This window comes from Phalacrocorax carbo, chromosome 24 (assembly GCF_963921805.1).
Source record: "Phalacrocorax carbo chromosome 24, bPhaCar2.1, whole genome shotgun sequence".
NCBI lineage: Eukaryota > Metazoa > Chordata > Aves > Suliformes > Phalacrocoracidae > Phalacrocorax > Phalacrocorax carbo.
The window spans coordinates 7,798,430-7,822,606 of record NC_087536.1 but is presented as its reverse complement, the minus strand read 5'-3'; the positions used below and the strand labels follow the sequence as shown (position 1 = coordinate 7,822,606).

The 24,177-nt window shown below is 40.5% G+C and overlaps 1 protein-coding gene across 2 annotated transcripts in view; it reads left to right on the top strand.

Moving 5' to 3' along the window:
* KAT6A (lysine acetyltransferase 6A) overlaps positions 1-23,399 on the top strand; it is a 51,830-nt gene extending 28,431 nt beyond the window's left edge. Inside the window, exons 9-19 of one of the 2 annotated variants that reach the window (XM_064472694.1) lie at positions 135-253; positions 1,605-1,652; positions 3,373-3,488; positions 5,697-5,838; positions 6,270-6,431; positions 7,364-7,457; positions 8,776-9,007; positions 10,149-10,359; positions 11,382-12,074; positions 12,841-13,156; positions 18,305-23,399. In XM_064472694.1, coding sequence (XP_064328764.1) covers positions 135-253; positions 1,605-1,652; positions 3,373-3,488; positions 5,697-5,838; positions 6,270-6,431; positions 7,364-7,457; positions 8,776-9,007; positions 10,149-10,359; positions 11,382-12,074; positions 12,841-13,156; positions 18,305-20,892 — 4,721 coding nt within the window. In that variant the 3' untranslated portion in view covers positions 20,893-23,399. The remainder of the gene's footprint in view (positions 1-134; positions 254-1,604; positions 1,653-3,372; positions 3,489-5,696; positions 5,839-6,269; positions 6,432-7,363; positions 7,458-8,775; positions 9,008-10,148; positions 10,360-11,381; positions 12,075-12,840; positions 13,157-18,304) is intronic. The other variant, XM_064472695.1, reaches the window with a different exon arrangement.
* Positions 23,400-24,177: the final 778 nt, after the last annotated feature.

Here is a 24,177-nt window from a genome sequence, read left to right as displayed (position 1 = left end):
CAAATCTGAATAGAAAAATCCCATCAAAAACCTCAGCACAGTGTGTGAATACAACCAGAAGGTGCTTGTCGCTGCACTAAAAAGCAAGTACTCCCTTGTAAATGTAAGTGAAGACAATTTTCTCTTATTTACAGACAATCAAGATGGCTGGGATGGAAAACAGGAAAATGAGGAGCGTTTTTTTGGGAGCCAGGATGTCTTAACTGAAAAAGACATGGAGTTGTTTAGAGATATTCAGGAACAAGCACTGCAGGTAAAGTTAAATTTTCAGTGTCTGTACCAAATCTGTAAACAAGATTTAAACAAACCTCACCCCATCCCAGCAACAAGAAATACAGACTCCAGATGAGTCAGTCTGTCATGGAAGCTAATGTGCTTGGTTTCTGCTGCTTGAGAGTAATGGGAAACTGATCTCAAGAGAGCTGAAGGATAATATAAAAGCGTGCATAAGAGTGGCAGAGGTTAAAGTGGGCATCTAAAAACCCTTGAGGGCTGTGAATTTAGTTGTATCAGAAGATGGAGCTGTTAAATAGCTGGTAAAAAGTGTGGACTGTTAAAAAATAAAATATGGGACTCTGCTAGCAACATGGTGTACATAGGGCCTCTAGCTAATTAAAACATCCTTCTTCTAGATAATTGAACTTATGGAGCAGGATAGGGCATTACTGCATGTGTGTATATGCACATATATATGTGTTTAATGTGTGTGTATCTTTCTACCTGTACATTTCAATAACTTGAATGGTCTTATGACTTAACTCCTTCTGAAGCCAAAGAGGTCAATTGACTTTATGCCCTGACTTCCCTGAACAGTCCTTCACTAAATGTAACTGTACTTTTAAACCTCTCCAGTTTCTGACTTCTGTTTATTTACCTATGATTCTGTCATAGGCTGATTTAATTCCACTGTACTAAATATAGTCTTGTACCAACAGAGTTAATGAACAATGAATTGTGGTAAGTCCAAACTACACTGTGTGTGTGATAAAGTGGACTAAGATGAAGTGCAGTTAACTCTCTTATTGAAGTGCAAGTACAACACGCTGCTTATTTCAAACTTTAATACAGGGTTGAGCAAATTGCACATGAGAGTACAGCTTGTGACCATAATTATGTTTTAGAAAAATAACTGAAGATCTAAAATGAAATGTGTGGAAATATACCCAGAATAGAGAAAATATTAATCTCCAAACATCTGCTTAGAAGAAGGAGCAAGTTTTGGAGAGATATTCCCCCCTCCATGTGGGGAAAATACTTGTAGATTAAATATTTTAAATTTAAGGTGGCTGGTTGGTTGGTTTTGGTGAGGAAAGGGTTGACCAGAGTTGTGATACAGCTGATACAGGGACTCTGCGTGTACGTTGAGCTAACTGCCTCACCAAAGAAAATGGAAATACAGAGTGACGTACCAAAGGCTTTTGAGTGAGCTGAGGAAAAGATACTGCGTATTAAATGGTCAAGAAGAAAGTTGTTCAGAGCTCTCTGCAGCTAGCATAGAGGCTGCAGCAGGAGTCTGCTATAGAGGGCTTTCTTCTAATGACTGTGGTCTGTTAACAGCTGGATGGGAGCTGGGTCTCTACACGTGTGTTGGCTTTCGTTTGCAGGATGGGTTTGTTGCTGCAAGGAAGGCATGGGTGGAGGACTCGTTGCAGGTCCATGTTACTCCGTTTTCCTTAAGACTTGTCAGATCCCTGTTATAATTGTTATTGACCTATTGTACTGGGTGATGATAGTGATTCCTTTGAAACTACAGTGCAGGAAGTGCTTGACTGCAGATTATCATAGTTATAAAGAGCTGTCTTCATAAACTGCTCTTTTGGTGGTTTGTTCTACCAAGGTGTGAAATTCTTGTGTTGCGTGCAACCTTGTATCAGTTACCAAAAATGCAGAGGTTCTGCTTTCCTTTCCTTGTAGAATCCTCACAAATAGCAAAAGCATTCAGCATCCAAGATTGTGCTTATTTAATAGTATTGTCTTAATTTTTTTTTCTTAAGTACTAGGGAGTTTGTTCTTATTAAACCTAGCTTTTGAGTTGAAGTAAGATAAATTGACTCTCTTATCGAGTTTCTGTCCTAGTAGGTAGTCTAACATGAAAGGCAAAGCCTAAGGAATAAATCCATAAACTGATGGGGGGGAAAAAAAGAGTTAGGTGGTTGTGGATCATATGCAGGTAGTAAGCCCTAAGACCTTATTTAGCAGACTACTGAAATATTCTGTTTATCTTCTGAGTAAGAATAGAAGGAAACATGAATGAGTTACTGATGGCTTTATTTGGAGCTCTTGGATTAAATATTTTATTAGGAGATTACTGTTCTTTTTTATCTAAATAAGAGCTCTGTAAAATGTGTATGCCTAGGGTTAGATTCTGAGGTGACTTCTGCCTACACCAGTCCCACTTGGAAACTTAGAAAAATGTTAATTTTGAATGTTAGCCTTTCAAACCCTAAACCATTGTCCTGGGTATAGCTGTTTAATTAAGCAATCAAAAATGTGCATATAGGTAATTCACTGGTTCTCTTCACATTAGTTTCTGACCTCCTGCATGAAACGTGGTCTCATTTATTAATAGCTTTGCAGTCCAGGTGGTTCATATGATAATGCAAGAACAGTGGGAGTATTTGGGTTTTTAATTGTGTGAGTGACAATCTTTTGAGAGAAAATCTTCATGAACTGACAAAATGTTTGTTTTCTTCAAAAGCAGAGCATTTAGCTCCTTTATTTTTAGTTCCCATAAATTATACAGTTACTATCAGAGAGACAGGGGAAATAGAGGTTGTGTAAGTAATTTAAAAATATTATCTTTTCTATTTGTTTTTTTCTTCTAATAAATAATTTGAGGTTTTTCTTTAAGTCTTCTGCACTTATGATGATAAGCAGGTAGCTGTACCGTGAATATTGTTTTGGTAGATACTGCATTCCCAGTAGTACATGTAGTTGCAGAGCTGGGAACACACTGATGTGTTAAGTTAGATACTTGAATATTCTAGATCTTAACAGCAGGAGCAGGTTATGTGTTTCTGTTCATGGCTATTGAAATAACAAGAAAGGAAATAGCAACAGGACTGAAAAAAAAGATTTTATTAAATTTTCCTGTGTACTAATTTGTATTTAGAACTACAACAAGAAACAGAGTGAAAGGTAGTGGAGGTATGTGGTATGACAATGCTTAACTAATTCTTCCTTTTTTGTGAATCACACGCTTGAAGTGTGACTGGTACTGGTTTTTAGTGTCAGAACGCAACGTCTGCATCTTCTTAATTCTGTAAGTTCAGTTAGGGTGGACTGTGTAGATAAGGATGTTTTAATTCATTTCAGCTTTGAAGTCTTTCACTTGGAAATTCACAAAAGCTCTTTTTTTTCATCCTTGCATAGAAAGTAGGGGTGACTGGGCCTCCTGATCCACAAGTCCGATGCCCTTCTGTCATTGAATTTGGCAAGTATGAAATCCAGACCTGGTACTCCTCCCCATATCCACAAGAATACTCGAGGTATGACTGAACATTCTTCTCCTTTGTTCTGCTTCAGTGTTTATGGGAAAGCTGTACTCCAACAGGCATAGAAATCTTAAGGTTCTATCTGAATGTAGGGCAAAATCAAAGTACACATAATCCAGATACTTTTCATGGTAGTTAATAGATTTCTTAAGGTCTTTTTAGGCTGAGTCAAAAAGTTGATAAGCTCTCTGTAACAACCTGCATATGCTGTGAGCATTCGAACTGCCACAGGAATATATGATTAGGTGGATTCCCAAAGAACTGACATATTCCATGCTCTGAGGAGGGAGTAGCCTGAGCTAAATGACCTGGTACTGGGCTGTTATTAAGCATGTAAGTGATTAGAGTATCTGACTCTCAGAGTACATTGGTTCTTTACAAGTGCTATCATAGAATGGTTTGTGCTGGAATGGAGCTTTAAAGACCATCTAGTCCAACCCCCTTGCCATGGGCAGGGACATCTTTCAGTACATCAGATTGCTCATAACCCTGCCCAGCCTGATCTTGAACGCTTCCAGTGATGGGGCATCTGCAGTTTCTCTGGGTGACCTGGTCCAGGGTCTGGCCACAATTATTATAAAAAATGTCTTCCCTCTGTCCAGTCTAAATCTATCCTCTTTCACTTTAAAACCATTGAACCTTGTCCTATCACTGCAGGCCCCAGTAAAATGTCCCTCTTGGTCTTTCTTATAAGGCGCCTTTATAGACTGAAAGGCTGCAATGAGGACTCCCTGGAGCCTTTTCTCCACGCTGAGCAACCCCAACTCTCTCAGCCTTTCCTCATAGGAGAAGTATTTCAGCCCTTGGATCATTTTTGTGGCCATCCTCTGGACTCACTCCAACAGGTCCGTGTCTTGTACTGAGGACCCCAGAGCTGGATGCAGTACTCCAGGTGGGACCTCACAAGAGTGGAGTGGAGGGGGAGAGTCACCTCGCTCGACCTGCTGGTCACACATCCTTGGGTGCAGCTCAGGATATGACTGGCTGGCTGGGCTACAAACACACATTGCTGGCTCATATCCAATCTTTCATGCACTAGTATCTCCAAGTCCTCCTCTGCAGGGCTGCTCTCAATCCATTCATCCCCCAGCTAGTATTGATACTGGGGATTGCCCAACCCAGGTGCAGGACCTTGCACTTTGCCTTGCTGAACTTCACGAGGTACACATGGGCCCACTCTTCCTGTCAGAGTCCCTCTGGGTGCCATCCCTTCCCTCCAGCGAATCAACTGCAGCACTCCTCATGATAAAAAATAATAAATTTTTTTAGGGAATAGGATGTTAACTGTGTATTAAATTCTTTGATTAGAAATGGCTGTAAACTATCTAGAGGAGTTGAAAGAGAAAAATAGATGGAAATTTTGCCGGAATTACTGGGACATATGATTTTTTTTTTATGCTGTATGTAGTTCAACACAGCTAAAGAAGTGTTTAATGTTACACGTTTTGGCATCTGAAGGATTGTTCTGCTGTGATGCATGTGTAGTTGTTTTAATGTTCTCTTGCTTTAAGAACTTTGCAATCTGTCTAAACTGCAATTTAACTTGATTCAGAAAGAGGAATAACTTCTAAGGGCCATAGCTTGAGAGAAAATTGAATAAAACTCTTTATTCTACCATTTAATAAGAGCATGTGGTCTGTCATGAGGAATTATTCTAGCTCTGCTAAAGGCATTACAGGTAACTGAAAATAGCATCCCGGCTCAAGCTAGAGTATGTAAATAGAGTTGAATGCAAGTGTCCCAATATTGTTGTGATTTAAATTGTTCATGTCAATGTAGTATGGAAAATAGTTATAAAGCAAATAGATGCTGGTGTGACCCATTGCTCAGGAGTACACACAGCTGTCTTCTGAGGAGGGGAAGGGAGAGAACAGGAACTATTTATCTAATCTATCCTAGTGTCACTAGTGCAAAACTATGGGGTTTCTGCTGCTTTTTTTCTAGGATTTTAGTTGATGCATGTATTTCTTCTGACATAATCATGTAAAAGTAATTATGGAGGACATTTTCTTAACATGCATTTGTTACAGAATAAGTACTGTGACTTTAAGTATGGTAAGGTGATTTTGGCCTGATTAGCACATACACAAGGTCAGTATATACTGGGTCTGTTTTCATCAAGTTCTCTATCTGCAGGAGTGAGAAATTTTATACAAAAGTCTGTATCTTTGGTCTTTGATCTTTCTTTGTCTCTGCTTACAGACTACCCAAGTTGTACCTTTGTGAATTCTGTCTAAAGTATATGAAAAGCAGAACTATTCTCCAACAGCATATGAAAAAATGTGGTTGGTTTCATCCTCCAGCCAATGAAATTTACAGAAAAAACAATATTTCAGTCTTTGAGGTAAGTTAGGTAACTAAGCCACTCACTTTTATCTATAAAATAGGATCTTTAGCACCCAGTTGTGTGATAAGTTTTCCGTAGCCCTAAAGATCTTCATTCCTGAAGCATTCAGTTGCTAGGAGTGAATAACCACAAGCAAGCAGTGGGAGCTGACCTCACGTATAGATTATTCATCCATAAAACATATGAGAAGGCTCGCTTTGTAAAATGCTTTTTCATGTCAGGAAAAAGCATTTTAAGTGTTCTCTTAAGCTAATGAATTTAACAGTGACTTGGCCATGTTATGCTGTGGAAGTTTAAGTCCTTTGAGGTGCTACCTGTGACAGTCTTCCTCTCACATTAGTCATTTCAAATGTACAGGGAGACCCAAATGAATCATGTCCTTGCATGACAGCAAACGGAGTGACAACACTTTTCCTTGTTTCTGTAAGGTTGATGGCAATGTCAGCACTATCTACTGCCAGAATTTGTGCTTGTTAGCCAAACTCTTCCTGGACCACAAGACTCTCTATTACGATGTGGAGCCATTTCTTTTCTACGTGCTGACACAGAATGATGTCAAGGGCTGTCATCTTGTTGGCTACTTTTCCAAGGCAAGTATTAAGTATTTGAGTACTTCAGACTTGGAACTGCATTTGCTATGGTGAGAAATGCTGCTTCAGAGTCCTTAAATTGTTGTGATGTAAGCCCTTGCATTTTATATAATGCATTAGATAATACAGATACAGACACCTGTTGCAACCAGATTTTACTTATCTTACATTCAGAGACCACCTACTAATAAAAACAAGTTTTCTCATGATGTTGAATAGCATATATTCTCTAAGGAACTTTTACTGCATCTAGTAGCTAAAAAACCCCCACCTCTTCCAATTACTTCCTACTCTTGGTGATGATGGGAAGTACTGTTTGTGAGAGAGACATTGTTACCAAGTAGTTCTGTCTCATCTTTCCTTCTGTAAATATATTGTTTTCCAAACAAGTGTGGCAATTTTGCACCTCATTTCAAACCTTTTTATTTTTTTGATGGAACAGGGCTGAGATTTCAGATAGGCCTTTTCTTAAGATTTTTATCTGTAATTGTTTTACATATTTAAAAATAGCTTTAATTGAAGCTTTTCCTTTCAGTCTTCTGAACAGCAGATTTGAGATTGGATTTTAGTATGTTATGGTTATAATGTTTGAAGATTCGCTAGAATATTTTTCAGTGACTTTAGCTGCCTTCAGATTTATGCTTTGAACTTTAAAGAACATGGGCTGCATAGTAAATACTGTATTGTATCTAAGCAGAAGGTGGTAATTATGTCAAGGTTTCATTCTCTTTTGTTTTTCTGAACTGAAATGATGGTAGTAGAGTCTTAATATTATTCTCTCAAAGTCTTCCTTGGCTCATGTACATTGTTGTTCCTAAGATGCTTTGACTGTGGCTTTCTGTCTCAGTTTTTGCTATAGAATTAAGGACTTGTACAGAACAATTTCTACTATTTCTCACTGGTGTCTTCATTTCCTCCTTTTTTTCCAACAGGAAAAACACTGTCAACAGAAGTACAATGTTTCGTGTATAATGATTCTTCCACAATACCAGCGTAAGGGCTATGGCAGGTTCCTAATTGACTTCAGTAAGGAACTTTTTTTTTCCCCCCCCCCACTTTTTTTAGTTTTTTCATGTTTTAAAGAAAGGCTTAACTGTGGAGGGAGGATATTTTTCAAATTAAAAAACATCTTGGGGCAAAGGATTCTAAAGCTCAGAAAATGATCTGAACTTCACAGTTTACTCTTATTGTTGGAAAGCTTCCTTTCTAAAGGCAAATTGATAATTTTTCCTCTAATTCTCATGTTTCCTGTGTAAGCAACTTATGGTGGAAACTATAGGCATGTGTCAGTGTAGCGCTTTTAGCAGAAGCTTACTTTGTGCATGTAGTTCCTCCTATAGAAAACCAACCCTAAAACTGCACAGTCTGAAATTTTCAGCAGCTTGATTAAGTGAACAAGTGTCTTAAGCAAAAGATAGTCATAGTTATTAGTTTAGCTTTGAGAGCAACAAAACCAGACATACTTAGGCTCTGAATACTCAATTCTCAGATTCATAAGTGGATCTCAGCAAGTTCATGGGGAAACTTCCCACTGTAACTATGTCTCTCTCATTATGCTGAGTGCAATCTAGTGTAGCACTCCCTGTGGACATGCTAATTTTGGAATCAATGTCCAGAGGAAAAACCCTACCGGTATAATTGCATTAGAATGATTTTGCTGGTAAATATCCTTATGTAGATAAGTAGTTGTTCTCCTGAAAATATTGGTGAAACAAAGGAACTCCAGTGATGTATCTTGAGAAATCGGCAGATGTGGGCTATATTAGAGCAGCAGTGAGAAGACACATTTGTCTGCCGGTTCACCCCTCCCCTCTTTGTCATACCAGGGAGGATATAACCTCTCGGTCCCTATTGAACCTGTGCAGTTTATCATTGTCTTAAATTGATTAAGTGTCTGCAGATAGAGCTTGGTACTCTCCAGTATGGCCTTGGAGTTCAACAGTTGAGAATTTTCAAGAAAATTGTTTGCCATATTAGTTTTAAATGGTTAAAATACATTTTCCATCTGTCGTCTTCAGAATTGCTATTGCAATTCAAAGATACTCGGCAGACGGTGTACTTCAGGCTTGGTATAGTTTCTAGGTAGGCAACTGCTGCCATCTCGTGGCATTGCCCATAGCCAATGTCTGATGGCAACATAGAAATCTCATACTCTATCATTGAATAACAGGAATTTAAACAAAAAAAAAATTGGCCAGACCGCTCAGTGTATCCTTCAAAATTATAATGTATATCTTGTAGGCTGCGTTCAGCTACTTTCTGGAAAATGCCTTTGTAAAAGTTGGGGTGGAAACAGAAGCTATATATTCTAATTTTTTGAATTTTTTTTCTTGTATATCTTTAGGCTATTTGCTTTCAAAGCGTGAGGGTCAAGCAGGATCACCAGAGAAGCCCCTGTCAGACCTGGGGCGCCTCTCATATATGGCTTATTGGAAAAGCGTAATATTGGAGTGCCTTTATCATCAACGTGACAAGCAATTAAGCATCAAGAAATTGAGTAAACTGACTGGGATCTGCCCTCAAGATATCACTTCCACTTTACATCACCTACGAATGCTTGACTTCCGTAGTGATCAGTGAGTACAGGAGTCCAGTTGTATTTCCAAATAGCTTCCAATGTATTTGAATGAAATTTAATAGTGTTTGGAGACAAGTCACATCTAATAAGCTTTATTTTTATTTAAGACTTAAGCGTCCAGCTACTGGCTGTAGAGATTTATGATGCTCACGTACGATGCAAGAATTGTTCAATGCCGAAGCTGGACCATGTTTCCAGCTGTGTGGATCTCCAGCTGCGGAACTTCTGAGTAATTTGCAGCTGTGAGAGAAAGCAAGCTGGTCTTTTGGCCATGTTCTGTTGGGGTCCCTCAGCATAATCAGTCTAACATACTTGCGAAACAGAGGAAAGAACAGCAACTTCCCTTCTCTAGAGGGAAATATGTTCCTTTTTCCAGTCACTAAGCAGACAGTTGTTTCCCCCCTTTTTTCTCTGTGCCTCAAAGATGCCATTAACTCTGTGGATTAACGTGGGATGCTTGAACAGTGGATAGATCACTGGGAGAAATGAGGTGTGTGGATATAGAGCAGAGGTAGTCTGCTTGCCCAGCTGAGTGTACAAGTCAAGTGAAATATGGGGAACTATTCTTGATTCAGACCATAGCAGTTTTGGGAATGGGGTTGTATTCTGTTGTGTTTTGTGTTAAACTTGGAACTTATTTGGAAATCTTGAAGTTATTTGAGAACGCTTTTTTGTCCTTGTTTCACAGTATACTTTAATCAGTGATATTACTCCGAGACTCCTGAATAAACGCCACTCTGCTGGTGGGATTGTAACTTCTTAAAGCCGTCCTTTTTTTACCATTCAGCATCTTTCACCTTATGTTGCCTGTTCCCTGAATGTCATACCCCTTGTCCATTTAACACATAATAAAAGTGATACTCTGCAGATTAATTTTATCCTGGAAGGATAATGGATTCACCATGAACAAGAAGTGGATAGAATTTAGCAACATTGTCTCGGTTTTGAGATGTTTTCTCTGGTAGTCTGACAGTACTGCAAATTGTGCAATTCTAATGAGCTTTCTGTCCTCTCTGAAGTTATTCATGGCAGCACTGACTGGGAGTACACAGATTTTTCTGTAATATTTTATATCTGTTTCACATGACATCGTCTATAGTACGTAGCCTGTTGTTGATCAGAGTATTATTACTGTTTAGATTTGTGATCATTCGTCGGGAGAAACTTATCCAGGAACATATGGCAAAGCTTAGAACTAATGTCCGACCTATAGATGTGGATGCAGAATGTCTGCGTTGGACACCTGTTATAGTTTCCAACTCAGTTGTGTCTGAAGATGAAGAAGAAGAGACAGAGGATGGGGAAAATGAAGAGCAACAACAGCAGAAAGAAAAGGATCCAGAGACCAGTGTAAGAATGAATCTGTTTCTTCTCTGTGGCATGTAGTTTACGCTTGGTGCTTTTGCAGGCAATACTAACAAGATTTCAAATGCCAAGCTTGGGCATTTGGCATAATTGTAAAAAGCAATGCAGTCATGATTAGTTCATGTATCTTTATAGTTTCAGATTAGAAGCTAAAAATAGGGAAAACATTGAGGCATAGTCTAGAGGAACGTTAAAGATGATCTCTGAAAAGAGCAAAAAGGCTTTTTGTACCCTTAATGATTTTTGCAGTATGGGCGGGGGGGAAGGGGGCAGTATTAAAAAAAAAAAAAAAAAAAAAAAAAAAACCAACCCAAAAAACCAAGCAAACCAAAAACCTGCCTACCACTCGCAAGCAACCTGGTCTCTCACCAAATTATTGAAATACGTGGAGGTTTGAAGGATCCACTGTTTCTGTAAGTGACAAATAGCATAAATGGAAATGAATCAAAAAAACCTTTTTTCACCAAAGGTTTTTGCTGTGTGCTTTTGCAGAACCACTAATAGCTTTAGAATTACTGTCCACAGAGCAGCGAAGGTTTCTGAAATCTAGGCTGCTGTCCTTGAACGGCTGCCCCCTCACATCAGGTGATGAGCCCGGACTAGAACACTAAGAGGCAAATTATGTGCTGTTACTGTATTTACATTAAACTACTTGTGAGTTTTAATTGAAAAACAGCTTCAAGTTTGTCTCACTTTTTAATTGAAAATTACACAAATACTGTGTTTGAATGTAGCAAGACGATGTTTGCATTGCAGCAGGCCACTGGATGGCTGCTGCTGACTGAAGTCACTTGTGGGGAAGGTAATTGAGCTGGGAGGAAAGGAGTAGCAGTTCGCACAGTCAGAATCTCGTAAAGGTCAATTCTTCCATTATTCTCAGATTCTTGAAAGTCATTCTTGTTAAACTTTTCTGACTTCTTGTTCAAAAGCTTTGTGGAATTGAATTCAGGATAGACATGCGTGCTTAAATGGTAAGTGTGAAATCTATTTGTTTTTATTTAAATCAGATGGTAAAATCTGTGTCATGGGAGAAGAAAGAGCAAGAGCCTTACTCGCCTACAGAGAGTGAAAAAAAGCCAGACATTGTTGCTCCAGCCAATTCTGCACGGCCAAACAAGCACATTTTTCCCCTGGATAGTCTTCCTGCAAACAGTCAGCCATCACGCAGAGGTCGATGGAACCGCAAGGGCAAAAAACTGCGGGAGCCCTTTTGTGAGAAAGAGCCAATATTGCCCATTGAGGACAAAACAGCAGTTCCCAGTGGGCGATGCAGTGAATGTGAGGAGAAATCGGCAGCCTCACGAGGCCGGTGCAGTGACTGTGAGGAGAAGTCAGTAGCCTTGCAGGGGAGATGTGGTGAATGTGAGGAGAAGTCTCCAGCCCCAAGAGGCCGGTATGCTGAAGATGAGGAAAAATCTGCAGTTTCCCAGGGGCAGTATGGCAAAGGTGAAAAATCTGCAATTCCCCGTCGGCGGTACAGCGAAGGTATGGAAAGGTGGAGAGGGCAGTTGAAAAAGAACACAGAGGCGCTGAAGTGTAGATTCCCAGAGGACTGTGACAGATTACCCCGCCGCTACAGCGATGGTGATAGGGCACTTCTAAGGTGTTTCAGTGAGAGTAGTGAAGAGGAAGATGATGAGCCTGTGAGTCCTCGATCAAGCTCTCCACCTGTTCTCACCAAGCCAACGTTAAAACGAAAGGTGTGTGCCTTATTTCTTGTTGTCTCTGATTATATCATCCAGTCTATTTTGTCAGTATGTTGGTGCCTTATGAAGGACTGTGCAATTCATGAGCTACTGTATTAAGCATACCGCTAGTGTCTGCTCAGCGTTCCAGAGCTCGCTCTGGAGGGTACTTTCTGCTGCTTTTTTGTAGCAATGGTTTTTGTAGAATCAGAGGTAGTTTGGAGGGTTTTTTGTTGTTGTTGTTGGGTTTTTTTAATTCTAACTTGTGCTTTTGACTTTTCCACCTTGGTTATTAAAGTTTTACTCAGTCACACAAAGTAGAAACAGATATGGTCCTACTTTTAAAAGAAGCTTGCAAAACACAAATGCTATCTAAACAACTAAAATCACAGCATAAAGTCTTTGGAATGATTAACCATGGAGATGTGAATTCTATTAACGTGACTAACAATCCTCTCTTCGTGGGACGCTGCAGTAAAAAGTTCTCTTCTATATCATCTTTGCAGCTTATTCTAAACTCTTGACATCTATGTTGTAGTGTCTCTGAACTTTCAGCTGTTATGGGTGGGCCGTTAGCGTCAGTCTAGCAATCGTCATGGAAGTCGGTCATCTCGCATTGTATTTGACATCTCTCTAACTGCAGGCAGGTGCCAGTCAGTATTTCTAGTGAAGTCTGAAGGGAACACTCTGGTCCTATTTAGACTGTTGAACTCTATTTATCAGTGGTTTATTTCCACTGCACGTGATGAAACGTCTTCTCTTCTCCACCTTCCACTTTCAGAAACCAATTCTTCATCGGAAGAGGCGAGTCCGCAAGCGTAAGCACCACAACAGCAGTGTTGTCACTGAAACAATCTCGGAGACCACAGAAGTGCTGGATGAACCATTTGAGGACTCAGACTCTGAACGTCCAATGCCCCGATTAGAGCCTACTTTCGAGATTGAGGAGGAGGAAGAGGAGGAGGAGGATGAAGAGGAGGAGAATGAACTTTTGCCCAGTGGATACTTTCGGCACTTAGCCTCACCAGACACACTCAGGCATAGACCCTCTTCTAAGAGGAAGTCCAAAGATGAGGAGGAGTCTGATGACACTAATGGTATGTTTGGTGGTATGCTGTTGAAAGTTTGATACAGATAGTGTGCCAGTGAGTGTCAGATGATACTAGCTCATGAGGAACAAGCTGCTTACCTTGTCTTGTAACTTCTAGCCAAAATGAGGGGTTAGGCGTACATTACCAGTGAAATCAGCCTCAGACATTCCCAAGTCCTATGAAAATGTGGTGCATGCTTTTAACTATCTTACTAGCAATGACCTGATCACAGGGTGTCCTTCTGATACAGCTTTCCTAGTGAAGTTGGTATCTGTCATTGTGGAAGAACCCATGCAGCAGGGCTGCTTACAGAAGTAAAACAGAAATGAATTGGAGAGCCCTCAGTTTTCTGTAGCAAAGAGAAATAATAAATTCTCTCTTCTGAGATCCTTTTCATGGCATTGCATGTCCTGCCTCTCAGCTTCTCGTATCTCCTTAAAGTTCTCTGAACCTTCAGTTCATAAAATAATTTGATTTGAACTGGTTACTTAGAGTGCACTGACAATTCAAAAGAAACATCTCTCCTTCAGATGATCCATTAGTAAACTTCATTATGGCTGTTACATGTTTTCTCCTCTTAATCGTCTGCATGGAGCAAGGCAGGCAGCCAAATAAAGACAAAGAACTGTGTGAAAGAGAAGTACAGTGCTGTTGTCCCACAATAAAAAATCATTAATGGAATGAACTCATTAATTTATTACTTTCAACTAGCCTGTGGTTAGCAGAGGAGAATTTTTCTTCAAAAGTACTTAAATACTGAAAGCGACAATATGATTATAGCATGTGTACTGTCCATTTAACATCAGTTACCCTTCCATCCTTATAGCACATAACTATGTACATTTAGTGCAAACACATGTTGATGCAGCATTGTTTGCTCAGTGGGAATATATGCACAGTCATCTTACACAATTGGTTTTTTAATTCTGTTGTGATCAGATTACTCATATCAGATTACTCAGATAAGTGATTTTCAGTCGTCTTCATTTGTGCTTTTCTGAAAATTTCTGCTGGAGATGCAGGTCCTTGTAGAGATTACACACACATGTATTGCTTTGTAAAATACATCAATGATTTTTAACCATCTTTTGCAGACTACAAACAGTCCATAGAGTGCCCAGGGATCAAAAATGGTATTTGGAAAGCCACTGTTTTAACTCACACCTGTTATATACTACAAAGATAAATTTCTTGCTCACCTACTTTATAAATACTTTAATTTAGTGCTTTCTGTTCCCTTGTGTCACTTCTGTTGCTTTTTTTCCTGAACTTCTGCAAATTTGTCAGAACCTCTGAAGTAATATAGCAAGCACACTGTTTTAGGGTATTGCTGCTCCTGACATCTAACAGTATCTGTTGGCTGCTTATGCCTTTAATGCAGGTGCCTTTGCACATACATAGTAAGACTGCAATGATCTTGGAGAAAATACAGCATACTTTGAATTACCTAAACATGTTATCCCACGGGGATAATCAGTCACCATAAGCAGCTGGCATTTTCTGATAAAAAATTAAGCTGGGTGGAGGGGGGCAGCACTGCCTTATGACAATTCAGAAACATAGGATTGTAGTCATTAATACTTGGTTCAGATTTAGACTATTGCAATCATAACTATGAGTTAAGAATATTGTAGGAAGCTTAGAGTTTCTTGGAAGTTTTCCCATCACTACAGAAACCTGCTTGTAATTGCCTTTAAAAAAAACCCAAAAACTTTCTCACTAAGGGTGGTTTGAGTTAGATTCTTCCCTGAGAACCTAATATCTGGCTGAAGCAGTGCACTGGAAGTGTTTTAGATTCTCTCTGAAATGTAACATTGCAGTCTCTTAAATTTTGTGTCTGATGAGAATTCAAATTGGTTCAGATTCCTGTCAGTGCCACAGTGAGAATGGGTAGTGTGGTGTGGTGATTTGAGGCCAGTGTTTAATAAGGGTTAGGCATTCTGGAAGACAGAGTGTTTTCTGTGGTGTAGAAAACAAATAAAGCTTGTCTCTCTATATTCTACCAATTCTGTGCAACTTGATTAGTGTTGCATAGGGGAAGATGGAGCTCTGTAATAGGCTGGGCTGTATTATTTTGCTTTTCTTAGTTCTACCTGTAAGTTTTACCGTGAATGTGAATACTGTAAGGATCTTCTGTTCAAGCTTGCGTGCACACTGATGTTTAACTAAGTGCAACTGAATGAGCATGTACATATATTTCTCAATATCCTAAAAAATGATGCACATGAAATCTTCAGTGGTCATCAAATCCATATTCTTTTGCAAAGATGATGTCAAGTGCATATGGTAAAAATCATAGAATCACAGTCCATTGAGGTTGGAAAGGACCTCTGGAGGTCATCTTGTCCAGCCCCACTGCATAAGCAAGGCCACCAAGACCCAGTTGCTCAGGACCATGTCCAGATGGCTTTAGAGTATCACCAAGGAGGGAGACTGCACAGTCTCTCTGGGCAGCCTGTTCCAGTGCTCAGTCACAGTAAAGAAGCGTTTCCTAATGCTCGGAAGGAACGTCCTGTATTTCGGTTTGTGCCCATTGCTTCTAGTCCTGGCACTGGGCACCACTGAAAAGAGCCTGGCTCCATCTTCTTTACATTAAGGTATTTGTACACATTGATAAGATTCCACCGCCCCCAGCCTTCTCTTCTCAGCTTTTCCTCATCAGAGGGACGTTCCAGTCTCTTAGGCATCTTCGTGGCCCTTTGCTGGGCTTTCTCCACTAGCTCCATGTCTGTCTCGTACTGGGGTGACCAGTCCGAACACCTTTTGTATTACATTATTATAAGGGGATCCTGCCATCGTAACATAATTTTTTTTATTATTATTCCTAAAAATATTAAATCCATGACAGTACAGATAAAAGCAAAGGGTCCTTACCTAAGAGGTGGTAAATCTAATCCTCTCCTAGTAGATAGGAAATGTGAAAGAAAGGGAAGAGGAATAGATATTTTTTTTTAAGCGCTGAAGTATTAATGTTTTAACAAATACTGTGAAAGTAGTGTTTTCTTCTTCCTGCCCAGTGAAATGCTGACTGTGACAGTCCCTTTTTTTCCCCTCTATTAACATTCCAAATATTTGTTTTATGGATGACTTAAAGCAGTTGTTGAATTTTGAATTCAGTATTTGCTTTAAATTCATTTTTTAATATGCAGGTTTTTTTCAGAGTGCTTCTCATCAGAGATATTCAGAATAAATGCCTGCCTGAGCAAAGGGCAAGAGTAACTCAGCTGACCTATGATTAGGTTTTAAGAAGTGTTTGTGAACTACTAGAAGCATATTATTTAGTTTCACCTTCGTTCCATAACTGTGGACTTAAAACAGCTCTTCCTGGGAAATTCATAGCGTGGAATCAGTAGCATTTTTTAAGATGGTAGAAAGGGCAGAAGTGTGAATAAATGCACTCTGAATATTGGGGGGGAAATTGATCTTACATCCATATAGTGGGATAAGCAGCCTAATTACAGGCCCGTCAGTGTGACATTCATCCTGATTTAAATAGCAGGGTGACTGGCTTATTAATCTGTAGAAAGTCCTGGGAGGGTTCTTTGCGCAATACAAATGAACACTGGTATGTGAAGAATGTATTTGTCATACAGTGGTGTATTTTTACAAGTCTACGGCTTGGTTAATAAGAGTAATTGATGTTACGTACTTAGTGTCATGGGAGGTATTTGACTTAATCAAAACCATTTGCTGAAATGTTACAGAATCAAACTAATACATATTAAATAAATCAAACTGCAAACAAGGAGTAATTAAGCAGCTTTGTTCTTAGTGGGGTGTAAGGCAGCTGGACTAGATGTTGTAGGTCCATTCCAACAGAACTATTCTATTCTAAGGGAGATTGGTCTGCGTCATGTGTCTGTGCTGCTGTTTTATGGATAGATTAAAAAATAACATAGCTGCTGACAGAAAAAGAGGGATTTGGTAAATGAAGTGAAGGGCAATTCACTGACAAAGTCTGAGAGAGAGTATTTGAAGGTCGTGTCCAGTAATTAGCATGGTTTTCTACCTCAAAGCCAAAGAGATTCAAATGATCCTTAAATATATGAACAGGGGAATCTCAAGTGGAGTAGAGACATCCTGTCATCTCTCTATTTAGCTTTGTTAAAACTACTACAACCATCTTTACTCAGTTATTCACACTTGATAAGAGTATTGATAAACTGGAATAATTGAAAGAATAGTCGTGGGGTGATTGACACTCGAGATCAAATGTTCTGTAATCATAGATTCAAAGAAAGCAAAAGAGTGACCTGATAAATTTACAGATTACTCGGGTGAGCACTGTTAATTGGTAAGAGAGATTTTCTGCCTAGCAGGTAAAAGGAAAACTAATACAAAAGCAGATTAAGTAAACTCAGTGTCTAAAAACAGAAATTCAGGTGACAAAGTGTGATTATCAACTAGTGTCAATGAATTAACTGTTGCAGTAGTTCACCAACAGTTGTGTAAAATGTCACTGACCATCCTAATTGACAGGTTCAAAACAAAGTTAATTCAGGAATACCTTACAGTATTCAGTAAGTTCTCAGTAAATGATCACATTCCTTTCTGGCTGGATAAGGTCTGAACCTATTCTAGTGTTTGGAAAGTTACTGAAATGCAAAACTTGCTTCATCAAATAAAAGATGAGAGAGAAATTCAGCTTCCTTTTAGTGATTGCTCAGATTAAAAAAAAAAAGTAGCCAAATTCAGTCATCTGTGTATTTTGATTGGCATTTAAAAGCATAAGCCATGAAAAAAGTGGAAGTATTTCCTTTCTTCAGCCAATTCACAAAATACAGATCTAAATGGAAACATGCTTTTATTGCAACTTCGCGTGTTCCCTTACACTGGAACATTTTAATCTGTGAACGTATTGTATAAATAAAATTCGTAAAGGGTGGTGAGTCTTTCCAGGACTTTTTCATATAGCCTAGTGTTTAATTTGAATTGTGTATTAAAGGCTCAGAGCTTTGACCATGCAAAATCTTGAAAGCATTGGTGTTCTCTGAAAATGTGATGTGCAATTTCTTGTTACCCTTCACAATAAATCTATAAGCTAGTATTGATACATAAAGCTGATAAACAGGATGGGAATGCTTGGGAAAGCTTCCATGAATGCTCAGGTCAAACAAAAATGTTTGAACAGTATCTTTTAATTTGTGTTTTCAGGTAACCCAACTTTGAAACCGTTATCTATGCTGAGAAAATGTGAAGCAAAGGATTCTTCACTTGAGCCAGATACTTCTACACCCATGAAAAAGAAGAAGGGATGGCCAAAAGGGAAAAGCCGAAAACCAGTCCACTGGAAGAAGAGACCTGGTCGAAAACCAGGTTTTAAACTGAACCGGGAAAAGGTGCCACCATCAGTTCAGGATGAAGGAGTTGATGCGGTGGTAGCTAATTCAAAACCAGGGCGTAAGCCCAAAATTTCAGATAAGGAAGAAAGTGTTGAGCAGAAAGAAGAGTTGCCTCTTATTGAGGAAAGGAAAGAAGAAGATGTGAATATGGAAACAGAAGAAGTGGGAGAGGGAGAAGAGGAAGATATAGCTGGCAGTGAAGTAAGAGCAGTTTCTCCTGTAGATAGCAACAGCAGTCCAGTGCCAGAAGTAAAAGAGCCTGAGATAGAAGAGGAGGTAGAGGAGAAGCCACGGGTTTTAGAAGAGCAAAGGCAATTAGAAGAAGAACAGCAAGAACTAGACGAACCTGAGCATGACCATGAGGAAGAAGAGGAAGTTGCAGTAGTGACAAATCAAAATGAAGATCATGATGCTGATGATGAAGATGACGGTCATCTGGAGTCTGTGAAGAAAAAAGAATTGGAGGAACAGCCTGTTAGAGAAGGGGTGAAGGAGGAGCCTCAGGTGCAAGAATGTTTTTTAGAAACAAGCATACCAAGCAGTAGAGAAGATGCAAAAGAAAAAGATGAAGCAGAGGCAGATTCTGAGGAAGAGCAGGCTTCCAATGAGACATCGGTGGGCTCAGAGCATGTCCCTGGGTCTGAAGATGATCACGAAGAAGAGCAAAGTAACAAAGAAGGGTTGATTGAATTAAAGGAAGAGGAAGAGATTCCTCATAGTGAACTAGATCTTGAAACTGTTCAGGCAGTCCAGTCCTTGACACAGGAGGAAAGCAATGAGCATGATGTAGCTTACCAGGACTGTGAAGAAACTCTTGCAGCTTGTCAGACTTTGCAGAGTTACACCCAGACTGAGGAGGATCCTCAGATATCAATGGTTGAAGATTGCCAGGCTTCAGAGCATAACAGTCCAATATCCTCTGTTCAGTCCCACCCCAGCCAGTCTGTACGTTCTGTCAGTAGCCCAAATGTGCCTGCTCTGGAGAGCAGTTACACCCAGATAAGTCCTGAACAAGGATCCCTGTCCGCACCCTCTATGCAGAACATGGAGACCAGCCCCATGATGGATGTGCCTTCAGTATCGGACCACTCTCAGCAGGTGGTGGATAGTGGCTTCAGTGACCTTGGCAGCATTGAGAGCACTACAGAGAATTATGAAAACCCCAGCAGCTATGACTCCACTATGGGAGGCAGTATTTGTGGAAATAACTCTTCCCAGAGCAGCTGTTCCTACGGAGGACTGTCGTCTTCTAGCAGCCTCACTCAGAACAGTTGTGTTGTCACTCAGCAAATGGCAAACATTGGCAGCAGTTGCAGCATGATGCAGCAAAACACTGTCCAGCCTGCAGCAAACTGCAATATCAAGTCACCTCAGAGCTGTGTAGTAGAAAGGCCTCCGAGTAACCAGCAACCAACAACACAGCCACAACAGCAACAGCCTCAGTCACAGCAGCCGCAGCCCCCGCCACCACCCCAGCAGCAACCTCCACTGTCGCAGTGTAGCATGAACAACAGCTTCACCCCAGCACCTATGATCATGGAAATACCTGAATCAGGAAGCACTGGTAACATAAGTATCTATGAGAGGATTCCGGGGGATTTTGGTGCTGGGAGCTATTCACAGCCGTCAGCCACGTTCAGTTTAGCCAAATTGCAGCAGCTGACAAACACCATTATGGACCCTCATGCCATGCCTTATAGCCATTCTCCTGCTGTGACTTCCTATGCAACCAGCGTTTCTCTGTCCAACACAGGACTGGCTCAGCTAGCTCCCTCTCATCCGTTAGCAGGCACACCACAAGCACAAGCCACTATGACACCCCCTCCAAACCTGGCGTCCACCACCATGAACCTCACATCACCTCTGCTTCAGTGTAATATGTCTGCTACCAATATTGGTATTCCACACACACAGAGGTTGCAGGGGCAAATGCCGGTCAAGGGGCACATTTCCATCCGCTCTAAATCAGCACCACTGCCCTCTGCAACTGCACACCAGCAGCAGCTCTACGGCCGCAGCCCACCCGCAGTTGCCATGCAGGCTGGTCCTCGTACGTTAGCTGTTCAGCGGGGTATGAACATGGGAGTCAACCTCATGCCGACCACCCCTTACAATGTTAATTCCATGAATATGAACACCCTGAATGCCATGAACAGCTACAGAATGACGCAGCCTATGATGAACAGCAGTTACCATAGTAACCCTGCCTACATGAACCAGACAGCACAGTATCCTATGCAGATGCAGATGGGAATGATGGGGAGCCAGGCCTATACCCAGCAGCCTATGCAGCCAAATCCTCATGGGAACATGATGTACACTGGCCCCTCCCATCACAGCTACATGAATGCTGCTGGAGTGCCCAAGCAGTCTCTCAATGGACCATACATGAGAAGATGAGCAAGATGAACTTGCATCCTAAAAACTGAAATATATATAAATAAAGGAACCTTTTATACTGACGAACCAGAGAAAACGGACCTTTTTCCAGTAAAAATATTGCTGTAGATTTAGAGGGATTTTCTTTGGTTTATTTTATTTTTTAGGAAGCCTGGTCTTTATTTTTTGGATTTTTTTTGTTTTGTGTTTTGTTTTCTTCACAATCCTGAAACATTTTACAGCTAAAATCATTTACAGATGTTTTTTAGAGGGGAAAACATGCACAAAATCTTTTCATAATTTTAAAAGAGCCTTACTTTGCTGACAATGTGGACAGAATATGTGTAACAGTGAAATCATCTTTCTAAATTTTTTTCAAATGTATGTCCTTCTCCCTCCCCTGTGCCCCTCTGTACGCAGCTTCTAGTGCTGCAGTCATGTAAAATGTTTGACATCTCAAAGAATAACTCTTCCCTCTAAACCCCACCTAGCATTTCCTACTTCTAGCAGGAGGCACTTATTGGGAGACTTGGAAGGGGACACAGAGGATAAATGAAGCTCTTTATTTCTGCAAGTCAGGAAAAAATTTTAATCTTTTAACTTTCCCTGACTGTCTCGCCCTCAGTACAATTTGGAGTTACATGTAAACAATAAGCTATTCACATTGGTGTTTTTGTAGATGAGTTAATTGAAATTGTATGTTTCATGCTGAAAATATGTAATTTTAAAATGATCCCGTTCACCACCCAGACATGCATGTGCACACACACGTGCATGCATGCGCACATGTTCTGTCACTCTGAACTACTGGAAGCATCTCAAGAGAGAACCGTTTGTATCTCATATGCAGTCGTGAGGAGGATGGGGTGGTTAATGGTCTCTTAGGACAAGAAAACGGCTGCAGGCTCTTCTGGTGAACTGCAAGTCAGCCACAACTCTGAGATCCTAAACTCTGCTTTAGTATGTACTTCGAAATGCCAAGGGTCTTGGTTCTGAGCCTTGGAGTCAGGCTGAGCTCAAAAGCAGCTGTTTCCAGTGGTCTGCCTCTTAATCTCTTTACGTAGGTAATCTTGGAATAGAAAGTGTGCGTTTTAAGTGACTTGACGAGTACCCTGTGGTGTCCTTGTCACTCTTCCATTCCTGGTATGGCGTAGGAAGTTGCTGAATGTGCCATGCTCTGGGGGAGTCGGTGATGTTTTCCCCGATCCTCCCACTATGTTTGAGACCCGTTTTATAGGAATAGCCACACTTTTATCTAGTGTGGGAAAAGAAGGGAATCGGCCTGTTTTATAGGAGTGAAACAGTGCAAACATCATAGTAGGACGCAGGCAGCAAGTTCTTGCTGTTTGTTGCTGCATAATCCAATTTACACTCTTTTTTGGCTACACTGCTGGCATGTCACCCAATACAAAAAGGGATACCCTTTAATGTAAAGTTCTTTTTTTATTGTATATGAAGTAGAAATACAGACACATTAATAAGACTAATTTCTTTTGTTTTTAAACCAAAAGAGTCTAAAAGAAAGTTGGGGTTTCTTCAGATGCACTAAAATGGACTTTCCTCCAATAACTGCTAACCGTAAAAGGCAGAATTCAAAGGACTTCCACTTTTTATTTCTGTTTAGTTTTGAGCATGTACAAGGCTGTGTAGGACCCCATTTCTCTGTATATACTATTCCAGTTCCAAATAACCCATGTAGAAAGCGCACTGTGCTGCCCTCTCCTTCCTAGATCTTCAGCTGTGTCACTGCTTCCTGGTTGCTGGGGGGTGGGGGGTGGGGGGTCCAAGACAGGAGGAGAAGCTGTTGAAACGAGGGCCGTGAATTTAGTTTGTTTGCTGTTACGTTTGGTTTGGTTTTGTATGGTTTTTTTATCAATTGGGCAGCTCCCTTTTCCACAAGCCTTTGTGATTGTAGAACTATTGTAGAAAAAAAAAATGTTCTTTTCTATATATAAAAAGAAATTATCCAACGCAGTAATATTGGTACCTACCATTTTTTCACTTCTGTTTAAAAAAAAAAAAATATGTATTTTTAGCAAGATAACTTGGGTAATCTTCTAAAAGAAATTAAAAAAATCTCACTGTTAGTGACTTTGATGCCTTTTAAAAATAAGAGCTTTTTCATTTCATTCCATCTTTAAAATTTTTTATCTTTGTTGTAGAATATTAAAAACTATTTTAAGAAAGATAAAAATTCTCTTTAAAGAGATCTCTAGAGTGTGTGAATAGGAGCTCCAGATGCCTCTAAAAGCCGCATGTACAAATGAAGCTGAGTCTATTCCTGTCTGTTTATATTTGCTTTTCCTGTTTTGTAACCTCTTTGTACTTTGTTCATGGTGACTTGTAAGCTAAGGGGAAGGGGTGCCTAGATGCCTTTGTAATTCTCCATGTCATACGCTCCTGGCTGGATGGTCTCCCTTCCTCTCCTTGTATGTAATATCACTTTTTTTTCCCCTTTCTAGCAAGTACTTTCAAAAGAACTCTGTACATTTTAACATAAAAAATAAATTATGTTGAGCCATTTTGGATGTCAGTTGTGCATGTGGGTTTTTTTTCTTCTGTTTGAGTGGTGAACTCCGTCACTGATCCTGGGTCCCAGGAATGGGATTCCCTGTTGGCCTTTTGATCTGGAAGAGAGGCGGTACTTGGCATTTACTTGCGAGATCTCTGACCGTGTTAGTTTTTATCTACAGCTTCTAATCAGAGAAAGATTAAAAATAAGAAGAAGAACTAAAAACTTGAATGCTTCTCCAGAAATCATCCCCTTTAAATTCCTCTCTGCAAGGGCTGCCCGAAGCTTAAGCAAAGTGCGTTGGCTGTTTTTCGCCAGCTTCGTTCATACAATCACTTGAGAATTCTGACTTGTGCAATTAAAAAAATTGTCATGTGTGTTTGGAGCTTCTGCCCCACCCCTCCAGTTGCTTTCTCGTCCTTATAATTAGCACTTTGGATAGGAGAACTAGAAATGTTACCTAGAACGTTTACCCTGCAGCGTCAAGGCAGCGTTGGATGGGCCGCGAGCTTGGCGGTGCCGTCCGGCTCGTTCCGTCGCTGCGGGTTCTCCGCCGGCGCGTAACGTTCGAAACGCTAGATGGAAGCAAAGTCCCAGCAAGCGCGCGATGGCTGCCAGCCTTGCCCCGTGACAGACGCAGCCTCCTTCGGCAGTTCGAGGGCAGGCTGCCCGTTGCTTCTGGTGCCCAAGGCTCCGGAGGGCACCGGCCACCCTGCAGCCCGGCGGGGGCTCCAGGGCATGGGGAACGGGGACGCGTGGGGAGAGGCGACAGGAGCCTTCCAAAGGCTTTCCCA